Genomic DNA, 16634 nt, shown 5'->3' with positions numbered 1-16634 from the left:
TACCATCAGATGAACACCATCAAACCCTTCATCCCTTCGCCTCTGTACGCACCAAGATGCCGAGCCTCGGCCGCCGAATCAAGCTGCTTTTCAACCCATCTACCCCGAGTAACAACCCGAAGGGCCGTTTGGGCTTGCGTGCCGTGTTCCCAAGCGACAACGCTGAGGAGGACGAGCTTTGCACCCTTGAGTACGTTGCCTAAAAGCTCCGAGACCCTTGTCTCACAAGCTAATCACCACACAGCGTTATCCTAGTCCACGGACTCAACGGCGGCTCGGATACGTCATGGAGACACGAAGAGAGCAAGACGTTCTGGCCACGAGAACTTCTACCTGAAGTTCTGCCGCGTGCTCGTATCATGACATATGGATACAATGCCAACCTTTGGAGTGACTGTGGTTATGGACGCATTCGAACATTTGCCGACAAGTTGTTGGCGGACCTGGATATGAAAAGGGGTCAAGAGAGGGTAAGTCAATGGACGGCTAGGACGTATCCATTAACTAACGCCATTTAAAGCAGAAGTCTAGGCCAATTTTGTTCATTTGTCACAGCATGGGCGGCTTGGTTCTAAAGGAGGTATAGCATGCACACTTATCCTCTCCTTGGGCCAATCATGCTAACCAGGACAACAACTCAAAGGCTATCTCGATCGCGAAGAATAGAGACTTCAACTGCTCATTCCTGGGAGCACCCATTGGCATTTTCTTTTTTGCCACCCCACACAGAGGCTCAGACAGCGCTATATGGGCCAACATTGGTACCAACCTATGCAGTGCCGTCCGCCTCAGGCCGGGAACAACCTCCAGTGCCCAGGAGCTACAATCCTTCTCTACCACAGTGACCGATATTCACAAGAACTTTGTTCACATTTCCGACGATTTTATCATTTACAGCTTTAGCGAAAGCCTGTCCTGTCGGGGCTTGGGTCTGGTTCGTCCTTTTCACCCTTGTACGACCACGCCATGACACTTTCTTACTTTGATCATACAGATTGTGGAACCGAAGTCAGCACACATGGACATCAAGGCGGAAAGACACCAGGTGGGCCTTAACGCGTCGCACATAGACATCTGCCGTTTCCGAAACCGCGAGGAGGACAATTGGGTGGCGCTGATAGACTATTTCAGGAGGGCCAACTCAGATCTCACAGGATCTAGCAAGTATTCCGATCACGTTGGCAAGACATCGCAATTAATTATTATGTAGCTCCGAATAGAGATGCCGCCCTGTTCCAGGCACCGCCCCATGAGCTCCATGAAGACCCCCGGCCAAGCAGCAGGACCCAGGCACCCACCAAAACATGCGACTCAAAGGTGAACGAAGTGGCGGTTGACGTCCCGTTCTACCGGTCACGCAATTTTACTGCGCGCCCAGGTAAGCTCTACAGGCCAAAGAGCCCTAGATAGCTCGTCGCTAATCACATCAGACAATGTCCTGGAACAAATGACACGCCATTTTAAGGACAAAACCATTGACTGCCATGCCTTCGGGTTATATGGTGGAGTTGGAGTTGGCAAGACGCAGATAGCGCTCAAGTTCATGCATGACAACAGCCATTGCTTCACACATCGCCTTTGGGTATACTCCGACCAAGAACAGAAGATCAATACTTCCTACGAGTCCATCGCCAAAAGTCTCAAAATTGAAGGAGCAGGGACAAATCCAAAGCAAACCATCAGCGCTGTCAGACAGTGGCTTGAGAGAAACTCCAATTGGCTTCTCGTTTTCGACAACGTCGAGGATATAAAACTCATCGAGTCCTATTGGCCTCGTGAGTTTCCTGAGACAAGCTATATTATCGTCACTTCTCGACTCCGCTCCCTTGGCTCATGCCGCGATCTTCTCAGTGCTTCGGCGAAAGTGGATTGCTTTACTACAGACGCAGCTGCGAAATGGCTTTGGTCCCAGATCGCGGAAGGAAGGGATGGGGAGGAAAGCCTAGCTTCCGATGTTGTGAAGAGGCTCGACTGTTTGCCACTGGCCATAAAGCACATGGCAGCCTACATCCAAGGCTCTGAGCGCAGCCTCCGAGAGCTCCTTGAAGAGCTGGACCAAGACGAGAGTATAGCAGTCGAACAGGAGCTCCCCGGTGCAAACTTGTCATATGAGAACAAGCTCTCCACCGCTTGGAACCTTTCCCTTTCCCGGCTAGCCTCTGAATCGCCAGAGGCTTCCGCACTACTGGACTTGGTGTCTCTTCTAGACCCTGACACGATCCCTCTGGAACTTATCAGTCACTTCCATGCAACCGATGATGATGTCCCCAGCGTTCTCTCGAAAGCCCCGGTTCAGAGACGAGCCATCAACACCCTCGTGTTTCAGTCACTTTTGGAAGAGCACAACGCAGACGGGAAACACCCTTTACGAATACACCGCATGACTCAGACGGCAACTCGAAGACGGTGGATGCTAGATCCAAAGCTCCGAGGGGAAGCGTTCAGCAATGCCCTCCTATGTATATGCAAGGCCTATCCTCGGCAGGAAAAGGGCGGATCAATGGTTTCCCTTTACCCTGAGTGTGCGAAATTCACAGCCCATCTTCAAAGCATTCTACGCTTCTACCAACATCACGATTCCGGCTTGACGGTCACCCGAAACTTTGCTGAGGCTCTCGCGCACTGCGGCTGGTATTTCTTCGAACGGGGAGAGACAGAGTCTGCATTACAGGTTCTAGAGGCCGCCAAGTCCGTCTGCTTCAAGCTTGGGGACAGACACAGCCAGACGCTGGGCCTGATATACAATAACCTCGGTGCAACCTACATGCTCAGACGAGAGGAGAGGAAAGGTCTTGAATATACACTCCTGGCCATCGAAAACCGCGAAAGAACCATTTGGAAGGATGACCCAGAGATCCAGCAGTTGGGCATTTCATACATGAACTACGCCAACGACATGCAACTCGTCCAGCCTTTTAATCAGGCCGATGCAGCCGAATATTACAAGAAGGCTCTAGATATTTGCCAGAACTCTCCTGGTGGCACCGCGGAGTCGCAGGAACTAGTGCTGTCAAATATGGGCTGTGCATACTACCGTTGGGGGAAGCTAGACGAAGCAGTCCACTACATCCAACAGGCGGTTGATCTTCACCCGCAATGCGGGCCCGACACGACGTTCATGTTATACACACTTTACTACCATGGGAACATCCAATGGGCCCGGGGATGTCGTGAGGAGGGGTATCGCATCCACAAAGACTGCTTGAGGCGCCGCCAAGCACTTCAAGAGGGGAAGCACTACACTACAGGTGTATCACTTTACAAGACCGGGAGGCTAGCCTTTGAATTGCAGGACGTGGGATACGCACTAGAATGCTTGAGAGAGGCAGAAGATATCTTTTCTGACTATCACGATGACCCCGGGCTTTGGCCACGATCGTGTCTAAAACTCAGCCAGGTCCTCGAACATGTTGCACAGCAAACCAACAACACTGGCCTAGAAAGGGAGGCAAAGGGGTTTTGGACCAAGGGTATTGAAGGAGCATGGAAGATCAAGGGCAGGTCGTTCATGGGCAGAACCGACGAAGAACTGGATTCACTCGTCCGCGAGGTTTATTCATAAGCTGGGCAAGGTCTTTTGGTATTCACTTTTGTCCATATCTGTTACTGGGCTTTTGCACTTTACTTTGCAGTTTTCATCGTATCATACTCGTGCTAATTCTCTTTGGCTGCGCTTCTTCTAATTCAATACATTCCCATTTTGATCAGAGTGCGTTGTTTCTCGAGCACCTCAGCTGCATCAGAGTGGCCGTGTAGAAGCCACTTGTGTTATCCTCCTCGCTTCCGCCTGCCATGGTCATGTCCATTGAAAACGTGTCGATTACACAGAAGCCAAACTTTTGATACCAAGGAAGCGATTCCGGTGAGGAAATGAGGTACAGGTCAAGCGCGTGTGTCTCTGCGTACTTCATGCCCCAGTTCATGAGAGTGCTCCCGCATCCTTCCCCGTGGTGGGTTGGATGTGTCGCCAGCAGTGACAAATCTAATCAGAATTAATGCGATGTTGGCTGGAATAGTATTCCAATAACTCGACTTACACAGACACCGTCTTCCCCGGATGTTGTTTTTCTTCAAGGTATCTACACCTCGGTAATACTGCTGGGCTGCCCCAGAGTTGAATTCACTCGGCGGCAGCCCTTCAGGCGGTGTGAAGCTGAAAGGGGCCCCCCAAGCAGTCTCAGGTTGGTCCTCGGTCCAGACATACCATCGTGCGAACGCCACGATCTGGCCGTTATCAGTGACTACTTTAAAATAGCGCACATGTGACTGGTTGAAACTTCGTTTCTTTGCTTGGACAGCCAGGGCAAGTGTGCGACGGGTCATGCCAGCGGGATAGACGAGACGCTCGATGGCAATTGTAGACAAGAACGCCGAAAATTGGAGGCGAGTAATACTCTCCAAGTCAGCGACAGCACCATCAACGAGAGAGTAGGCCATGAGTGCGAATGGTTCGCTAGGCGGTGTGCATATACTTGTTAGAAGAAAAAAGCAGGGGGGGAAGCAAGGAAAGAAGAGGGTGGTATATATCATCTTGTGAGAAGTATTAGTAATAGAGAAAGGATCGAGTGTCAAAAACCGAGGTGGTGGGGAGCCCCTCCTTGGAGAGAAGAGGCCATTGAGTCGCAGTGGTAAAACGAAGCTACGGATTCGAGCATATCAACTAACTGAAGGTGATCAACCCCGCCAACTCAGGTATTTGACTTGATCAGAACCCAGAGTGCACTACTATAAAAGCAGTGTATTTCATTAGGTAGTGACAGATATGAGGGCTTTCCGCTCATTTCGCCACGTTAGGGATCTCCCAAACGACAATGGACACAGGTGGTTTGATGGAAGCTTCCACATAGTTACAGATTGCCAAAGATTCAAAGAGCACTAAACCACGTCCATTTATTTTATTTAGCTCATCTTAATCTTCATGTATGGAACAAAATGCCTCGGCCACGGAACTCGCTGAGGTCCATAATCGCAACGGTAAAAGCTGGGGTAATTATAAGAGGTCTTGTATCCAGAGAGCTCAAAGTTTGCCTTGTTCTGCTTGGAGCATGGCGCAGGTACCGAGACTTCAGACCACCGGCTGTAGTAGGTCACATCAGCGTCGTAATCGAATTTGCTTTTGCTGACTGGAAAGGTAGCCAAAGCATCTTTCAAGTTCTTGATCTCTGTGGCAATATCATCAAGTGGCTCGCCCAGTTGCAATTGGATCATGTTTTGAAGCCCAGTCAACAAGCCCCGCAACTTGCCCGAAGAATCTGCCTGGAATTCCTTGGTGTATGAAGTCCAAGAGAATGAAGTAACCTCTTTGACGGTTGCAGAAACCGTTTTGACAAGGGGCTCGTACTTGGAAACGAGCTCTTGGACAGGGCCAACAGTAGCCTCGATTTCCTTGACCGATTCTGGCAGCTTCTTAACAATCTGTATGGATTCCAGTATGTCTGTGACCTTTGTGAAGGAACCGCTTTGAATAAGGTCCATGAAGAAGCTCGAGTTCGGAACCTTCTTGGTGACTTCGATGGCCTTGTCGGCAATGCTGATCATCTCCGGGATAGCGCTCGCCGCCTTGTCAGCTGACTGTCGGATGTTCTGCAAAGATTGTGCAGCAGTAATAGCTTTGTTAACTATCCACAGTTAGTGAATTCACAAAATCGTGATTGGGCAGCAAATACCTTTGCTCAAAAAAGCAGAAACTCCGGGGCCAGAGCAGAGCTTTCCCTTGCAAGCAGTCTTCTTGGTTGTGTCAACCTTGCCAGGAAGGGCACCAACGGACGTTTTGATAGTGTTGGCTGCACCTATAATCGTCGATACTTTTGTCTTCATTGAGCCAAATGTTTCTACCCAGCCGAGAAGCAAGTTTCCTACTTGCAAACCCATACCGAGTGCCGCAGATTTGACATATCTAGTAAAAAAGGCAGTTACGGCAATTGGATTGCACCCAACACCCGTCAGACAGGGAGAAACAGCCACGGCCAACTCTGCATAGGTTGCCGAAGTGATCTGTTTAGTTGTGAGCAAGTGTTACTCTAGGGGAAGATGCAATCATACCTCAGGCGCGGTAAAGACTAGCCAGCCGTCCTTGGGAGTGAGCTCCTTGGCATACACTTCATTTCGATTGTCTTTAACCCCAAGTTCCTTTTCAAGGAAACACTACAATGGTTAGTCGAATGATCCAAAGTCTCCAGAGAAACCTACATTTTGCAGCCGAATAACATTGGTAACCACATCCGACTCGACCTTGAGCAAACCGTCTGGTCTAAAGGCGCTGTCATACCTCCCCGAGTTGACTAACCAGAGCATTTGGGGGAGACAGTTGCACAAGGTGTTGGCTTTGTCGATAAAAGAGCTCCCGGCGCCGCCCAAGATATCTCGGATGGATTGACAAACGGAAATGGTTTTCGTGATGACGTTTATTCCGCATGGAACATCTGTCCATTTCTCAACAGTACCTGAGAATTTATTAGCTTGACCCTCGAGTTAAGAGGCCCAATCCGCCATCTAAACGTAGACATACCAGGAACACAGGTTGTGCCATCACACATTCTGAACGGGTCGCTCCAAATGGGGCAAGGATATCTGAATGTCTTTTTGGTCTTGCAGGGATCAATCTGTTCCGTCCAAGTTAGCCATGGTCTAGTAGTCAATAGCTGTGCATACCGAGTAGTACTTGGTTCTACAAGTCTTCAACTGGGCTTTAACAGGGATTTTGAACGCCCCTGTACAACCTTGGATGCCGGGGGCACCAGCACAGATTTCCGTCATGTTTTGGGCAGAAGCCGGCTGACTGAGCAGCAAGAGGGCTGCAGCGATAACCGATGAGAAGTGCATGTTGGGATGGACTTGGACGAAGTTGAGTGATGAACGCTTTGGAGTGCGGGGACCAGATGAATTTATTCAGATATTGGATAAAGATTTCTCAATACCAGGACCGCCATGGATTGCTGGGCGGATTGTGGTGGTGGCCAATAACGATGGAATTGGCCGAGATAGGCATCTTCGATGTGATGCTAAGCCCAAGGCAGCGAGACACATGAGCCCTATCAGAAGCATAAATCTAAAAGTTCGTGGCGTTCAACCTTTCAGGGGAAGGGCCCAGATATGGTCTATCACAGGAGCGATCTAGGCACAGCCACTGCTGTTTTGAACGGCTAAGCAAAGCTTCTCCTGGGCGCCCCTGTTCTAGAAATCAGGGACCAATTCGGCACTGCCGCAAGGGTCATGAGTTAAAATTCAGGCGTAACCAGACACTTCATGCTCAGCTTGTCTTGAAATGTCCAGTTCGAGGCCCTGGTAAACTTATTTCACATGAGACCTTCAATAAGCGTGGCTTCGGAACTGGACGGTCACAAAGCCGAAGAGACATGGCAGCGGGGGGCCAAATCACTTACCCAAATATCCAGAATGTACGAATGCAGCAGCGGTCGTCGCGTATCAAAAAGTCCGAGATCTACTAAAGCCCCAAGCAGCCATGCATGTTTTAGATTGGCTGTGATTGGGGAATCATATTGGGCCCAAGACTACGGATCGGTCTCCCGTGCGGCAACGAGGCGCATTCCTAACAGGCCTGGGCCGTCGGTGATCAAACAATCCCGCCTTGGGACAGCAAAGTTTCGTTCCAGCTGGCAAGGGCACTGCGATGAGTGGTGCGCCCCAGCTACATACATCTTGGAATTCATTGCTACTGCCTTGGAGATCGCGGCTTCGCCGTGGTCTCTTCTCGACCTGTTGCGCTGGCGATATACTAGAAATGCGCCCCTTGGACAAGAGATTAATCTGGTCATGGGAATGATTAACGGGCGCTGCTGGACGCCATGCGACTAAACTGACGATCTTTGGTGCCAACGCTGTCTGCGCCTAAGTCTGGCGATCTCTCCTGGGTCTGCATCAGGGCAGGGGCGACAAGAACTGACCTAATTGTCTTACCACCGAAGCTAACTTGGCAGTGCAGCTGTATCCAACGACCGCCATGGCGAACCTTTCACGATCTAACGTGCCGCTGACGGACCTAGGCATATCTTAACTACATGTTTACGGATGATATTCTCCGGTTGCTTCGGGGTAGTTGGCAAATCCCATGCTTCTCGTTGAGAATATTCTGTGTTTCAGGACCAGTGCAGGCATTGTCATTCCCAGTCAAGTAGTCCTTCGCGGGCTTGGTCGGGGGCACGTCAGACAACTTTATCTTGCAACAAATCCGAGGCTTTCATTCTTATGTACTTTCTCTTTGTATTGTCGACTGTATTTGGGCTACCTAGACTCTGTGTTGAGCTTCCCCTGAGTGGTTAAATCGGTGGAAGAGGGACAAAGGCATTCATTATTTTGGAATGTCTCTTCTTGACTGAACCCGTGCTGAGACTGATCTCTTCCCATTTAAAGCTCCTTATGTGCATTCGACTTGTATATTCTTTAAAACTGTTGCTGTCGGGGCATATGTATCTAGCTGGAGACTTTTGTTCTTTTGCGTCGAGATCATTCTGGCCCAGATACATGGAGATGCGTGAGAATCGGAGATAAATCAGGTACATTATATAAGCAATCAAGCAAGATAGTAACCATCTGATTGTATGACCGGCGTGTATCTCACTGTGACACTGAGATTGTTCGACAAGGCATGAGGCGTGTGTCACTTGTGGTGGATGGCTTGGTGGCTTGTTAAGGAAGACGCCAATATCCCACCAATTGAGTCTTTAAATTTAACTTTATTCTCTCCGTTGTGTCCTGTTTCTCAGTACTAACTGGTATTTAATCTTCTTTCTAGTCACCTTGGCCGAAACATGTCTGTAACTCTAGGAGGGTCATAATACTTTGGCGCCACAGACACATTCCTCATATCCTTATACCCAAAATCCTTAGGTCCTCCCAGTTCAAGACCGCGCTCAGTATACCTGGGTCACCATGTTAGTAAAGGTAATAGCCAGCCGTCAGAATGACCTACCAATGAGGATGTCCCACAAACGCCATCACGTTGACTCTGAGCCCGTACTTGATATCTTGAGTTCCCAGAGCGTATCCATCCATTCCAATGAGACTGATGAGATCTGGAACTGTGCAGATCACCTCTTCCTGCTTCCCATCCTGAAGTGCTGCGTAGAGGTATTCGTTTTGGAATGGCAGCACCATGTCTCGAGTCTCGGTACACACAGTCTCTCCTACCTCGCGTTCTTCTGCTCCAATAGCTCGAAGTCGGACGGAACCCTCAGTGTAGCCACCACCAGAGACAAAACGACGTACGTCAATAATTTTTCCAGTGTACAAGTGACGTCCACAAGGGTGAGCTCGGAGCTGGCAGCCGTTAGCTTCGTCAAATCTCTCCTCGAAAGTACCTACAATTGCGTCTACAATGCTTGTCTTTTCCTGCCGCGCTTGATAGATGGCTCGGCCTATATGCCAGGCGAGCGACGTGGAGCCTAGAACAGCATACTTCTTGAGGTCACCAACTCGCATGCCAGACTGGGACATCTGGCTCAGGAGGCCGAGCTCAAGAGCAGCCTTGCGTTGCAACTTTTCTAGTCGGATAGGGTCTTCACATTTGGACACTGCTACTGTGTTCCCCATGCCGTCTGCTTGTGCGCAGGGTACAATAGAGAGCCCGTTGACTAACCAGGGTTAGTAGAGACCCCTACAAAGGGTAGCAACTTACCGTAGGTGGTGCTGTGATAGATGCGTGGGTATGCACGGCCCATGTAGTCACCGTCAATTGTAGGAACGTCATAGTGTATCGACGTCAGTAACGGTCGCAAGCCATTCATGCCACCGATCTCGTCCTAAATCCGTCATCAGTCGTCAGACCATGACACAACTCAGACAAGCTTACCGCGATCACTGCACCCGGTTTATCGATTCCAAAGTACGGCAACACTCCGTCGATGGCGTCGATGGCCTCAGTGCCGCTGGGCAGCCGCTCGGATACAACGGCGGGAGCACTGTGTAGTGTCAGCTTGAGCAAAGCCAGAGCAGCAGCAAACATACCCATAGGTACTTGTCCCAAACACCAGAGTATCATCTGGCATGGTACTGATGTCAACCACCCGCATTTTCTTTCCTTGACGCAAGGCTGCACGGGCTGCAAGGTAACAGTTGTATCCAGGTCCTCCGCCACCACAGGCAACGACACTACAACCTGTGGCCAAGAACTCACAGTCAACTTCTGAAACTAGCCATGTTCCGTCCGAGGTGACTTCTGGTTTGTATTCAGAAATCTTGATCAAGGCGGATGCGCTGGTGGCATAGTCGTCAGACTTCTGTTCCACTTCGGGTTTATGGCCGTTCGTCGGCGGTTCAAAGACACCATTAGGCTCTTCGGCAGTCGCTTGCAGCAAGGCATCAACTCTGAGCATGCCCGCCTACTATTGCGTTAGTCACGTTTGGCCCTGGGAACAACAGATCTTACCGCCTTGATGATTAGTCTAGTTGCCTTGACCGCGCTGTACTCGAGGGGCAGGTTCTCCAGTGATACAATCTTGACCGTATCACGGTCTGCACCAGCTTCGATGGCAGCCTCGCTTGCCTTTTGCTTGGTGGACTCGATGATCTCCTGTTCATCCCTTCCTTCAAGTATCTCGATGGTGTCAATCTGACCCGAGACCTTGGCAATGGCCGCACCGACAGCGTTTGCACAATCGAAGTGGCTGGACCGAGTTAGCTTCTGCATGCTTCTAAGGGTGAGTGGAATAGACTCACGGGGGTCGGATAATCTTAGCAACGCCCTTGACTTCATCCATCTGGACGATACTGCCACCACCGACGAGAACCAGAACAGCATCTTCGGCAGAGAGCTTCATGCTGTCGACACCACGCTCTAGAATTTGTTTGATCTCCTGGCGGCCTTTCTGAATCGTATCTGTGCCCTTGAGATGGCTAACCAATGCGGCATCACCAATGTTCACCTTGCCCTCAGCCACCGCGACATCGGTAGCCGTCAAGGTTGTGCCACCAAAAACGAGCGCCTCTGAGAGCAGGCGATGACCGACAGACTCTGGACCAACAGTGACACCGCCATCCGGATTCTGGAGAACCTTGGTGCCACCTCCAAGGCCAAGGCACAGCACTTCAGGCATGGGAAAAGCACAGCGAACACCACCGACTTCGACCCAGGCGCCAGCTTCCCGCGGGAAGCCAGATGGTAAGCTATCAATTGTAAGCATCGAGTCCTGTCATCCAGTATATGAAATGACTTACAGGGCACAGAGATCTGTCGTCGTTCCTCCAATGTCGGCAACAATCACTTGACGGCCTTTGCTCTCACTGACCAAGTCAGCCAAGTATGATGCTCCAGACATGCTGTTCGTAGGTCCACTAGAAAATGTTCGGATGGGGCACCGCTTAGCTGTCTCTGTGTCGATAAGAGTGCCGTCATTTTGGGTAAGGAGAAGAGGGCATGACGAAAGGCCAAGGGACTGCATGGCAGCCACGAATCCAGCGATTGTCTTGCGAGCAAACTTTATGATGGATGCGTTAAGAATAGATGCATTCTCTCGCTCCAAGAAGCCAATGTTTCCGACTTTCAAACACACTGTTAGTCCAAGGCATGAAGAAACGAAATAGGGGGGCGTACTGTCTCTTGAGAGGACAACATCAGCGCCAGGAATCTCCTCAAGAATGATGGCTTTGGCCTTTTCTTCTTGGCGACCAGTGGTGTCCAATGGTGAGAATACACCGACGAGAACAATGTCAGAGATGCCTAGTTCTCGAATCTTGGCACATTCATTCCGGATTTGCTTTTCGCTCAACGGCGTAATGTCACGTCCATCGACTATTATTGTACTGTTAGTATAGAACATTAGGCATTCATTTTCGCTCACTTTCAAGGCCTCCATCAAGATATGCCGTGTATCCATTCATGATCCGCGCCAGGGCAGGGGGGAAGTCGCAAAACGACGGCACCTCACGAGTATACGGTCCGCAGAGCCTTAAGACAGCAACCTTGCGCAGGTTGTGGCTGTCAGCTTGTACTACAGCATTGACAAAATGCTGTAGATAATGTCAGTACGGGTCTTGGAGAGACAATGGACATGATCTACCGTGGTGCCAATCATGACAGCCGCTACAGCATCTCTTGGGATGTTTCCCTGCTCCAGGGCCTTGGCAATTGCCGACTTGATGCCGCTTGTGACATCAGGGGTGGTGCTCGCTTTGGCGGAACAAATAATACCTCGTTCTAGCTCCTTGGACTTGGAGGGGTCTGTCAACAGTTAGCGTGCGCCTGCTTAATCGCTCTCGCTCATACCCAAGATGATGCAGTCAGTGTTAGTGCCGCCAACATCGACGCCGATTCGGTAAATCTTGCTTGACATGATGAATGAGTGTGAATAATGATAAGTATTTGCCCCGTTTCGTTGACATCTCTTTCATCTTATCAGGGGGTCACCTAAATAAGTACCGCCGCTCGGTTCTTCTCCCAGGACGCTTCAACTCGATTCAGTCCAAATCCAGACTTATCCCCTGACGTTGTGGGAATCAGCAGGTCGGCAAGACTTTCCATGACCCATCGGCGAGGAATTCCTTCGTCTTTGTATCAGCGCTTATCACCAGCCACCAAGTTCGGATTAGGCTAATGTTGAAGCTAATCTTTACGTGGATCATCCGACCAGGGCATGACAGTTCCCTCAGCCACTAGTCCAAGATAGCTCGGCTACACTTGCTAGCTTTTGATCTCGTATGTACCATGGATCAGCTACTTAATATATCTTTCTCGACTCAGGTTTCATTCTTCATCCAAACTGTTTCCATTAGCTAACTGGATCCATCGCTACCAACTGCAAGTGACCCACGCATCACCCTGCTGCATCATCGATCATGCCTTCGGCCCGCAGTGTCATACGCAAGCTGCGGATACCGGAGGGGGAGCAGGAATCTACTCCATGGGTGAATGAGGACTTGAAGCCTGTTCCACCAGAGCGCCAAACATGGGGTATGCGTATTCTTCCACTTGTGAATCGACCAACTAATGACCTGTAGGATGGCTTCAATTCTTTGAGCTCTGGTTCCTGGTCAACGTCAACATCAGCACCTACCAGACTGGAGCTTCACTTCTTGCTGTCGGCCTCAACTGGTGGCAGGCCATCATTGTTATTGTGGCTGGTTCTATTGTGACAGGCATCTTTACCGCCCTGAATTCCATCTCGGGAGCCATCAGTCATCTCGGATATGCCGTCATCAGTCGTTCAGTTTGGGGTATGTAGAGGCTTCAGTAAAAGACCCAGATTGTTAACAGTCTTACAGGTGTTTATGGTGCCTACTTTCCCGTCCTGAACCGAATCCTCCTCTCCCTTGTCTGGTATGGCGTTCAGGCCGTCATTGGTGGCAAGATGGTCTTTGTCTGCCTCCGTTCCATCTGGCCAACCCTCGACCGACGTATCCCAAACGCGCTCCCCGAGAATATAGGCATCACCAGCGCAGAGTTTGTGGGATACTTTATCTTCAACATCATCTGCTGTGTCTTTATTTGGTTCAAGCCACACCAGCTCCGTCTTTACTTTCATGCTGGCGCCGGTTTGTCATTGGTTGCCTTTGTTGCTCTCTTGGGCTGGGCTCTTGGCACAAAAGGACCTGGAGAGAGCCTTGATGATGCCTTTGACGATAGCGTCGTCCTCAAGGGCTCAGCCCTTGGCTGGGCTATCTGCAGTGGCATGATGAGTGTTCTCGGTGCAGCTGCAGCGGGTGTTCTCAATCAGAACGACTATACGAGATTCGCCCAGAGGCCAAGCCAGGTTGTATCAAGCCAGTTCACCTCTTTTGTTCTCACGACTACCTTTACCGGAATCTGCGGCATCTTAGTGACCGCTGCTACTCAAAAGCGTAAGTCTGCAACATTGGTCTCTAAAAGCCAACTAACCCTAGTTCTATAGGATATGGCAATGGGGCTCCCCTCTGGGATCCCTACCAGCTACTTGTCGCCATGCAGGACTCGAATTCAAACAAGTCAAGCGAGAGTGGTACTCGAGCAGCTACTTTCTTCCTCGCCTTTGCCTTTATTGTGGCTCAGCTCTCCATCTGTGTGCCTGGAAATGTCCTCGCAGGCGGATTGGACGTTGCCAGTCTACTGCCCAAGTACATCAATCTTAGACGCGGCGCATACATCTTGGCAGCCTTGAGTGTCCTTCCCAACCCATGGCAACAGCTTGCAAGTGGTTCCACGTAAGCTTCAATCCCCCTGTCTAGCCTATTCTTGATGTTACTGGGTGCTGACCATGAAAAGGTTCCTGGCAGTTTTGAGTGCCTATGCCGTCTTTATTGGGCCTCTAATTGGTATACTATGTGTGAACTACTACATCATTCAGAAGCGGAGGTTTCATATGCCCGATCTCTTCGAAGGGTCCAGTAGGTCTCTGTACTGGTACAACCGAGGCATAAACTGGAGGACTGTTGCGGCTTGGCTCATCGGCACGGCCCCCAGGTCAGTCTTTCTCAACATATTCTCAGCACCAAAGTTAATCCACTGTAGTCTCCCTGGATTTGCCGCCTCGGTAAACCCTTCTATCTCGGTCTCGCAAGGGGCCACCAACTTCTACAATCTCACATTCATCTTTGGCTTTTGCATTTGTAAGTCCACCTCGAAACTCTCTCGACGTGTGACTGACCTGCCCTTTCAGCTGCATTTGTAGCCTTCGTTCTTGACTGGTTCTTCCCCGTTGACTTTACTAGTACCACTATGCTTGAAGTAGAGACTAGTGGGGAAATTGTCGAGGGGTTGCCGTCGCCGCGCGATACAGAGGATCAGCACGTCGTTTTAGCATCGAAGACCAAGGAAGAGGGTGCTTAATAGGGCATTGCTGTCTCCAATGACTGTGTCTCTCTCATATAGTTTAGTTCAACTTGATTTGCATTAAATGATCCAAGTTTCGACAAATTGTTGAGTCTTCAAGCCTTGCCAAATGTTAATAGCTCAAGATGGGGGCCAAACCCCTGACCATCGTTAAAATGAGGTCCCAAGAAGAGACCATCGACCACAATAACAAGGAATTCAGATTCTAAGTAAGCCTCAGCTCGTTCATTCAGCCAAGCCTTGAGCCATCGAGGCAGCGGAAGTTCATCAACAACAGTGTCGCCGTCACAAAATATCGAGTTCCCCTAACTCCTTTTCTATAAGATGACGTCCTCCTATCCATGATGGCGTACAACCCTCCACCCTCCTCCACGGACAAACCTCCAGAGCGAATCAACTTCTTTGACTTTCGACTTTTCCAGCCCGATCGTGTCCAAAACCTTCAAAGGCCATGCGATCCCACACGCAACACCGACATGAGCCTCCGTCTCTTCCACCTCTCGAACGTAAGCTCCTAATTGATTGAGAAGCTTGAGTTTTAGGGGTCTCAAGAGGAGAGGGTTTGTTGGTTTTGTATCAGAAAAGAATAAAAGCAAAAGAGCCGTGTGGTATGCAAGGGTAAGAGACGCCCCAGAGACCTGGTCATGGCAGTTTGAGGCCAACACGGTCGTGGTCTCCACACCTTCAGAGTCGCTGCCATCATCTGTACAGCTAATCTCGGTATCCTCGGCTTGGCTTGACTCAAATAGGGCGTTATCATTCCCATATTCGCACTGAGCAGTCCAATCGCAGATCCTTGTTTCGAGGTTGGCAATCTCTTCTGCTCCTTGGGTTCCTGTCCATTGTTGCTTTCTTCGGAGCAACAGGGCATTATCAACAATAAGCTGTAGTAGTAAGGGTGGAATAACGGATCCAGTCAGCCTCCGAGTCTCTGTAGCAGAGAGTCTACTCGTCTTTGGGTCGACTATAGCATCCGTGATTACCCCTAAAACTAGGAACCGGCCCCATACCTCCGATTCTTTGAGAAGGCAGAGTTCGTCCAGGGATGGCAATGCTAGACCAGGAGAATTGAGCAAGGAGTAATCGAGCACACAACTCTGTAAAAGTAAATACTCAAGGCATTGTAGACTTTCAGACTGCGCCGTATCGTCCCTCCGGGAATGACACGCCATCGACTTGATGCAGTGTGCCAACAGATCTGTATATGGCTGATAGATTTCCGATATTGCCTATCAAGGTCAGCGTTAGAACTGCGGTTTGGGATTCAAGTCGCCTACTTCTGTGACCGAAATGTTCAAAAGGGCGATAGTCATGTCCTTGTGCTCCCGTTTCGACAGTTTCTCCTTAGCAAGCATGCAACCGACTGATTTCCGTGCCAGTCTTGCATACCGCTGGCCAACAGAATACCATTCCTGTTCATCTCTTTCAGTTTGGCCAATGATGCGAAGACCAGGAGACTCTCCTATTCCTTGGTAGACGCTATCCATGTGTGCCGCACTCAGAGCCAGCAGGCTATACATTACGGCGCATGAACCGATACACGCATCACCAAGAAGGCTAAGACGGCTAAAGCATAGCAACGCACGGTCAAGAGAAGTTTTTACACGTATGTTACAAGCAGGTGGAGATATTGGGGAGAGGAGGTCAGCAAGATGAGAAGAGAAATGAGAGATGAGCATCCGAATCTCTGCCAACGCGGTTTGGTCGACCGGTATAAGAAGTTCTTGCCATACTGAATCGTCCTGGGAGATCTCTCTGCATGTTGGCTGACGGACGTCCGTAGGCTGTGTTGTCGTTGATTCAACATTGAGTTCAGAGACATCAAATTCGCCTTGGTTACTTATTAGCAGACTTGTTGACTTTAGATCATGTCGAC

The 16634-nt window shown here is 50.0% G+C and overlaps 5 protein-coding genes across 5 annotated transcripts; 2 read left to right on the top strand and 3 right to left on the bottom strand.

Moving 5' to 3' along the window:
* Positions 1 to 56: 56 nt before the first annotated feature.
* NCS57_00983200 (NB-ARC domain-containing protein) lies at positions 57 to 3562 on the top strand (the record flags this gene model as incomplete). The annotated part of the gene is made up of 7 exons (XM_053059592.1): positions 57 to 190; positions 245 to 470; positions 524 to 580; positions 629 to 934; positions 995 to 1164; positions 1221 to 1378; positions 1431 to 3562. 7 exons carry the CDS (start codon positions 57 to 59, stop codon positions 3560 to 3562), a joined length of 3183 nt encoding a protein of 1060 aa, XP_052909986.1.
* Positions 3563 to 3704: 142 nt separating this feature from the next.
* Positions 3705 to 4437, bottom strand: NCS57_00983100 (N-acetyltransferase domain-containing protein; the record flags this gene model as incomplete). The annotated part of the gene is made up of 2 exons (XM_053059591.1): positions 3705 to 3982; positions 4038 to 4437. 2 exons carry the CDS (start codon positions 4435 to 4437, stop codon positions 3705 to 3707), a joined length of 678 nt encoding a protein of 225 aa, XP_052909985.1.
* A 462-nt stretch (positions 4438 to 4899) lies between these two features.
* Positions 4900 to 6822, bottom strand: NCS57_00983000 (uncharacterized protein; the record flags this gene model as incomplete). Its single annotated transcript, XM_053059590.1, has 6 exons — positions 4900 to 5618; positions 5667 to 5994; positions 6043 to 6144; positions 6190 to 6443; positions 6509 to 6602; positions 6652 to 6822. 6 exons carry the CDS (start codon positions 6820 to 6822, stop codon positions 4900 to 4902), a joined length of 1668 nt encoding a protein of 555 aa, XP_052909984.1.
* Positions 6823 to 8752: 1930 nt separating this feature from the next.
* NCS57_00982900 (uncharacterized protein) lies at positions 8753 to 12287 on the bottom strand (the record flags this gene model as incomplete). Its single annotated transcript, XM_053059589.1, has 12 exons — positions 8753 to 8879; positions 8930 to 9590; positions 9635 to 9758; positions 9809 to 9917; positions 9964 to 10337; positions 10385 to 10622; positions 10675 to 11121; positions 11173 to 11494; positions 11549 to 11746; positions 11796 to 11964; positions 12015 to 12175; positions 12221 to 12287. The coding sequence occupies 12 exons, from the start codon at positions 12285 to 12287 to the stop codon at positions 8753 to 8755; spliced, it is 2997 nt and encodes a 998-aa protein (XP_052909983.1).
* Positions 12288 to 12789: 502 nt separating this feature from the next.
* Positions 12790 to 14755, top strand: NCS57_00982800 (uncharacterized protein; the record flags this gene model as incomplete). Its single annotated transcript, XM_053059588.1, has 7 exons — positions 12790 to 12904; positions 12952 to 13167; positions 13216 to 13791; positions 13842 to 14130; positions 14192 to 14389; positions 14438 to 14535; positions 14586 to 14755. 7 exons carry the CDS (start codon positions 12790 to 12792, stop codon positions 14753 to 14755), a joined length of 1662 nt encoding a protein of 553 aa, XP_052909982.1.
* Between the last annotated feature and the right edge of the window lie 1879 nt (positions 14756 to 16634).

This window comes from Fusarium keratoplasticum, chromosome 8 (assembly GCF_025433545.1).
Source record: "Fusarium keratoplasticum isolate Fu6.1 chromosome 8, whole genome shotgun sequence".
Taxonomy (NCBI): domain Eukaryota; kingdom Fungi; phylum Ascomycota; class Sordariomycetes; order Hypocreales; family Nectriaceae; genus Fusarium; species Fusarium keratoplasticum.
Note: the sequence above shows the minus strand (reverse complement) of the source record. Positions and strands in the feature narration are given on the sequence as shown.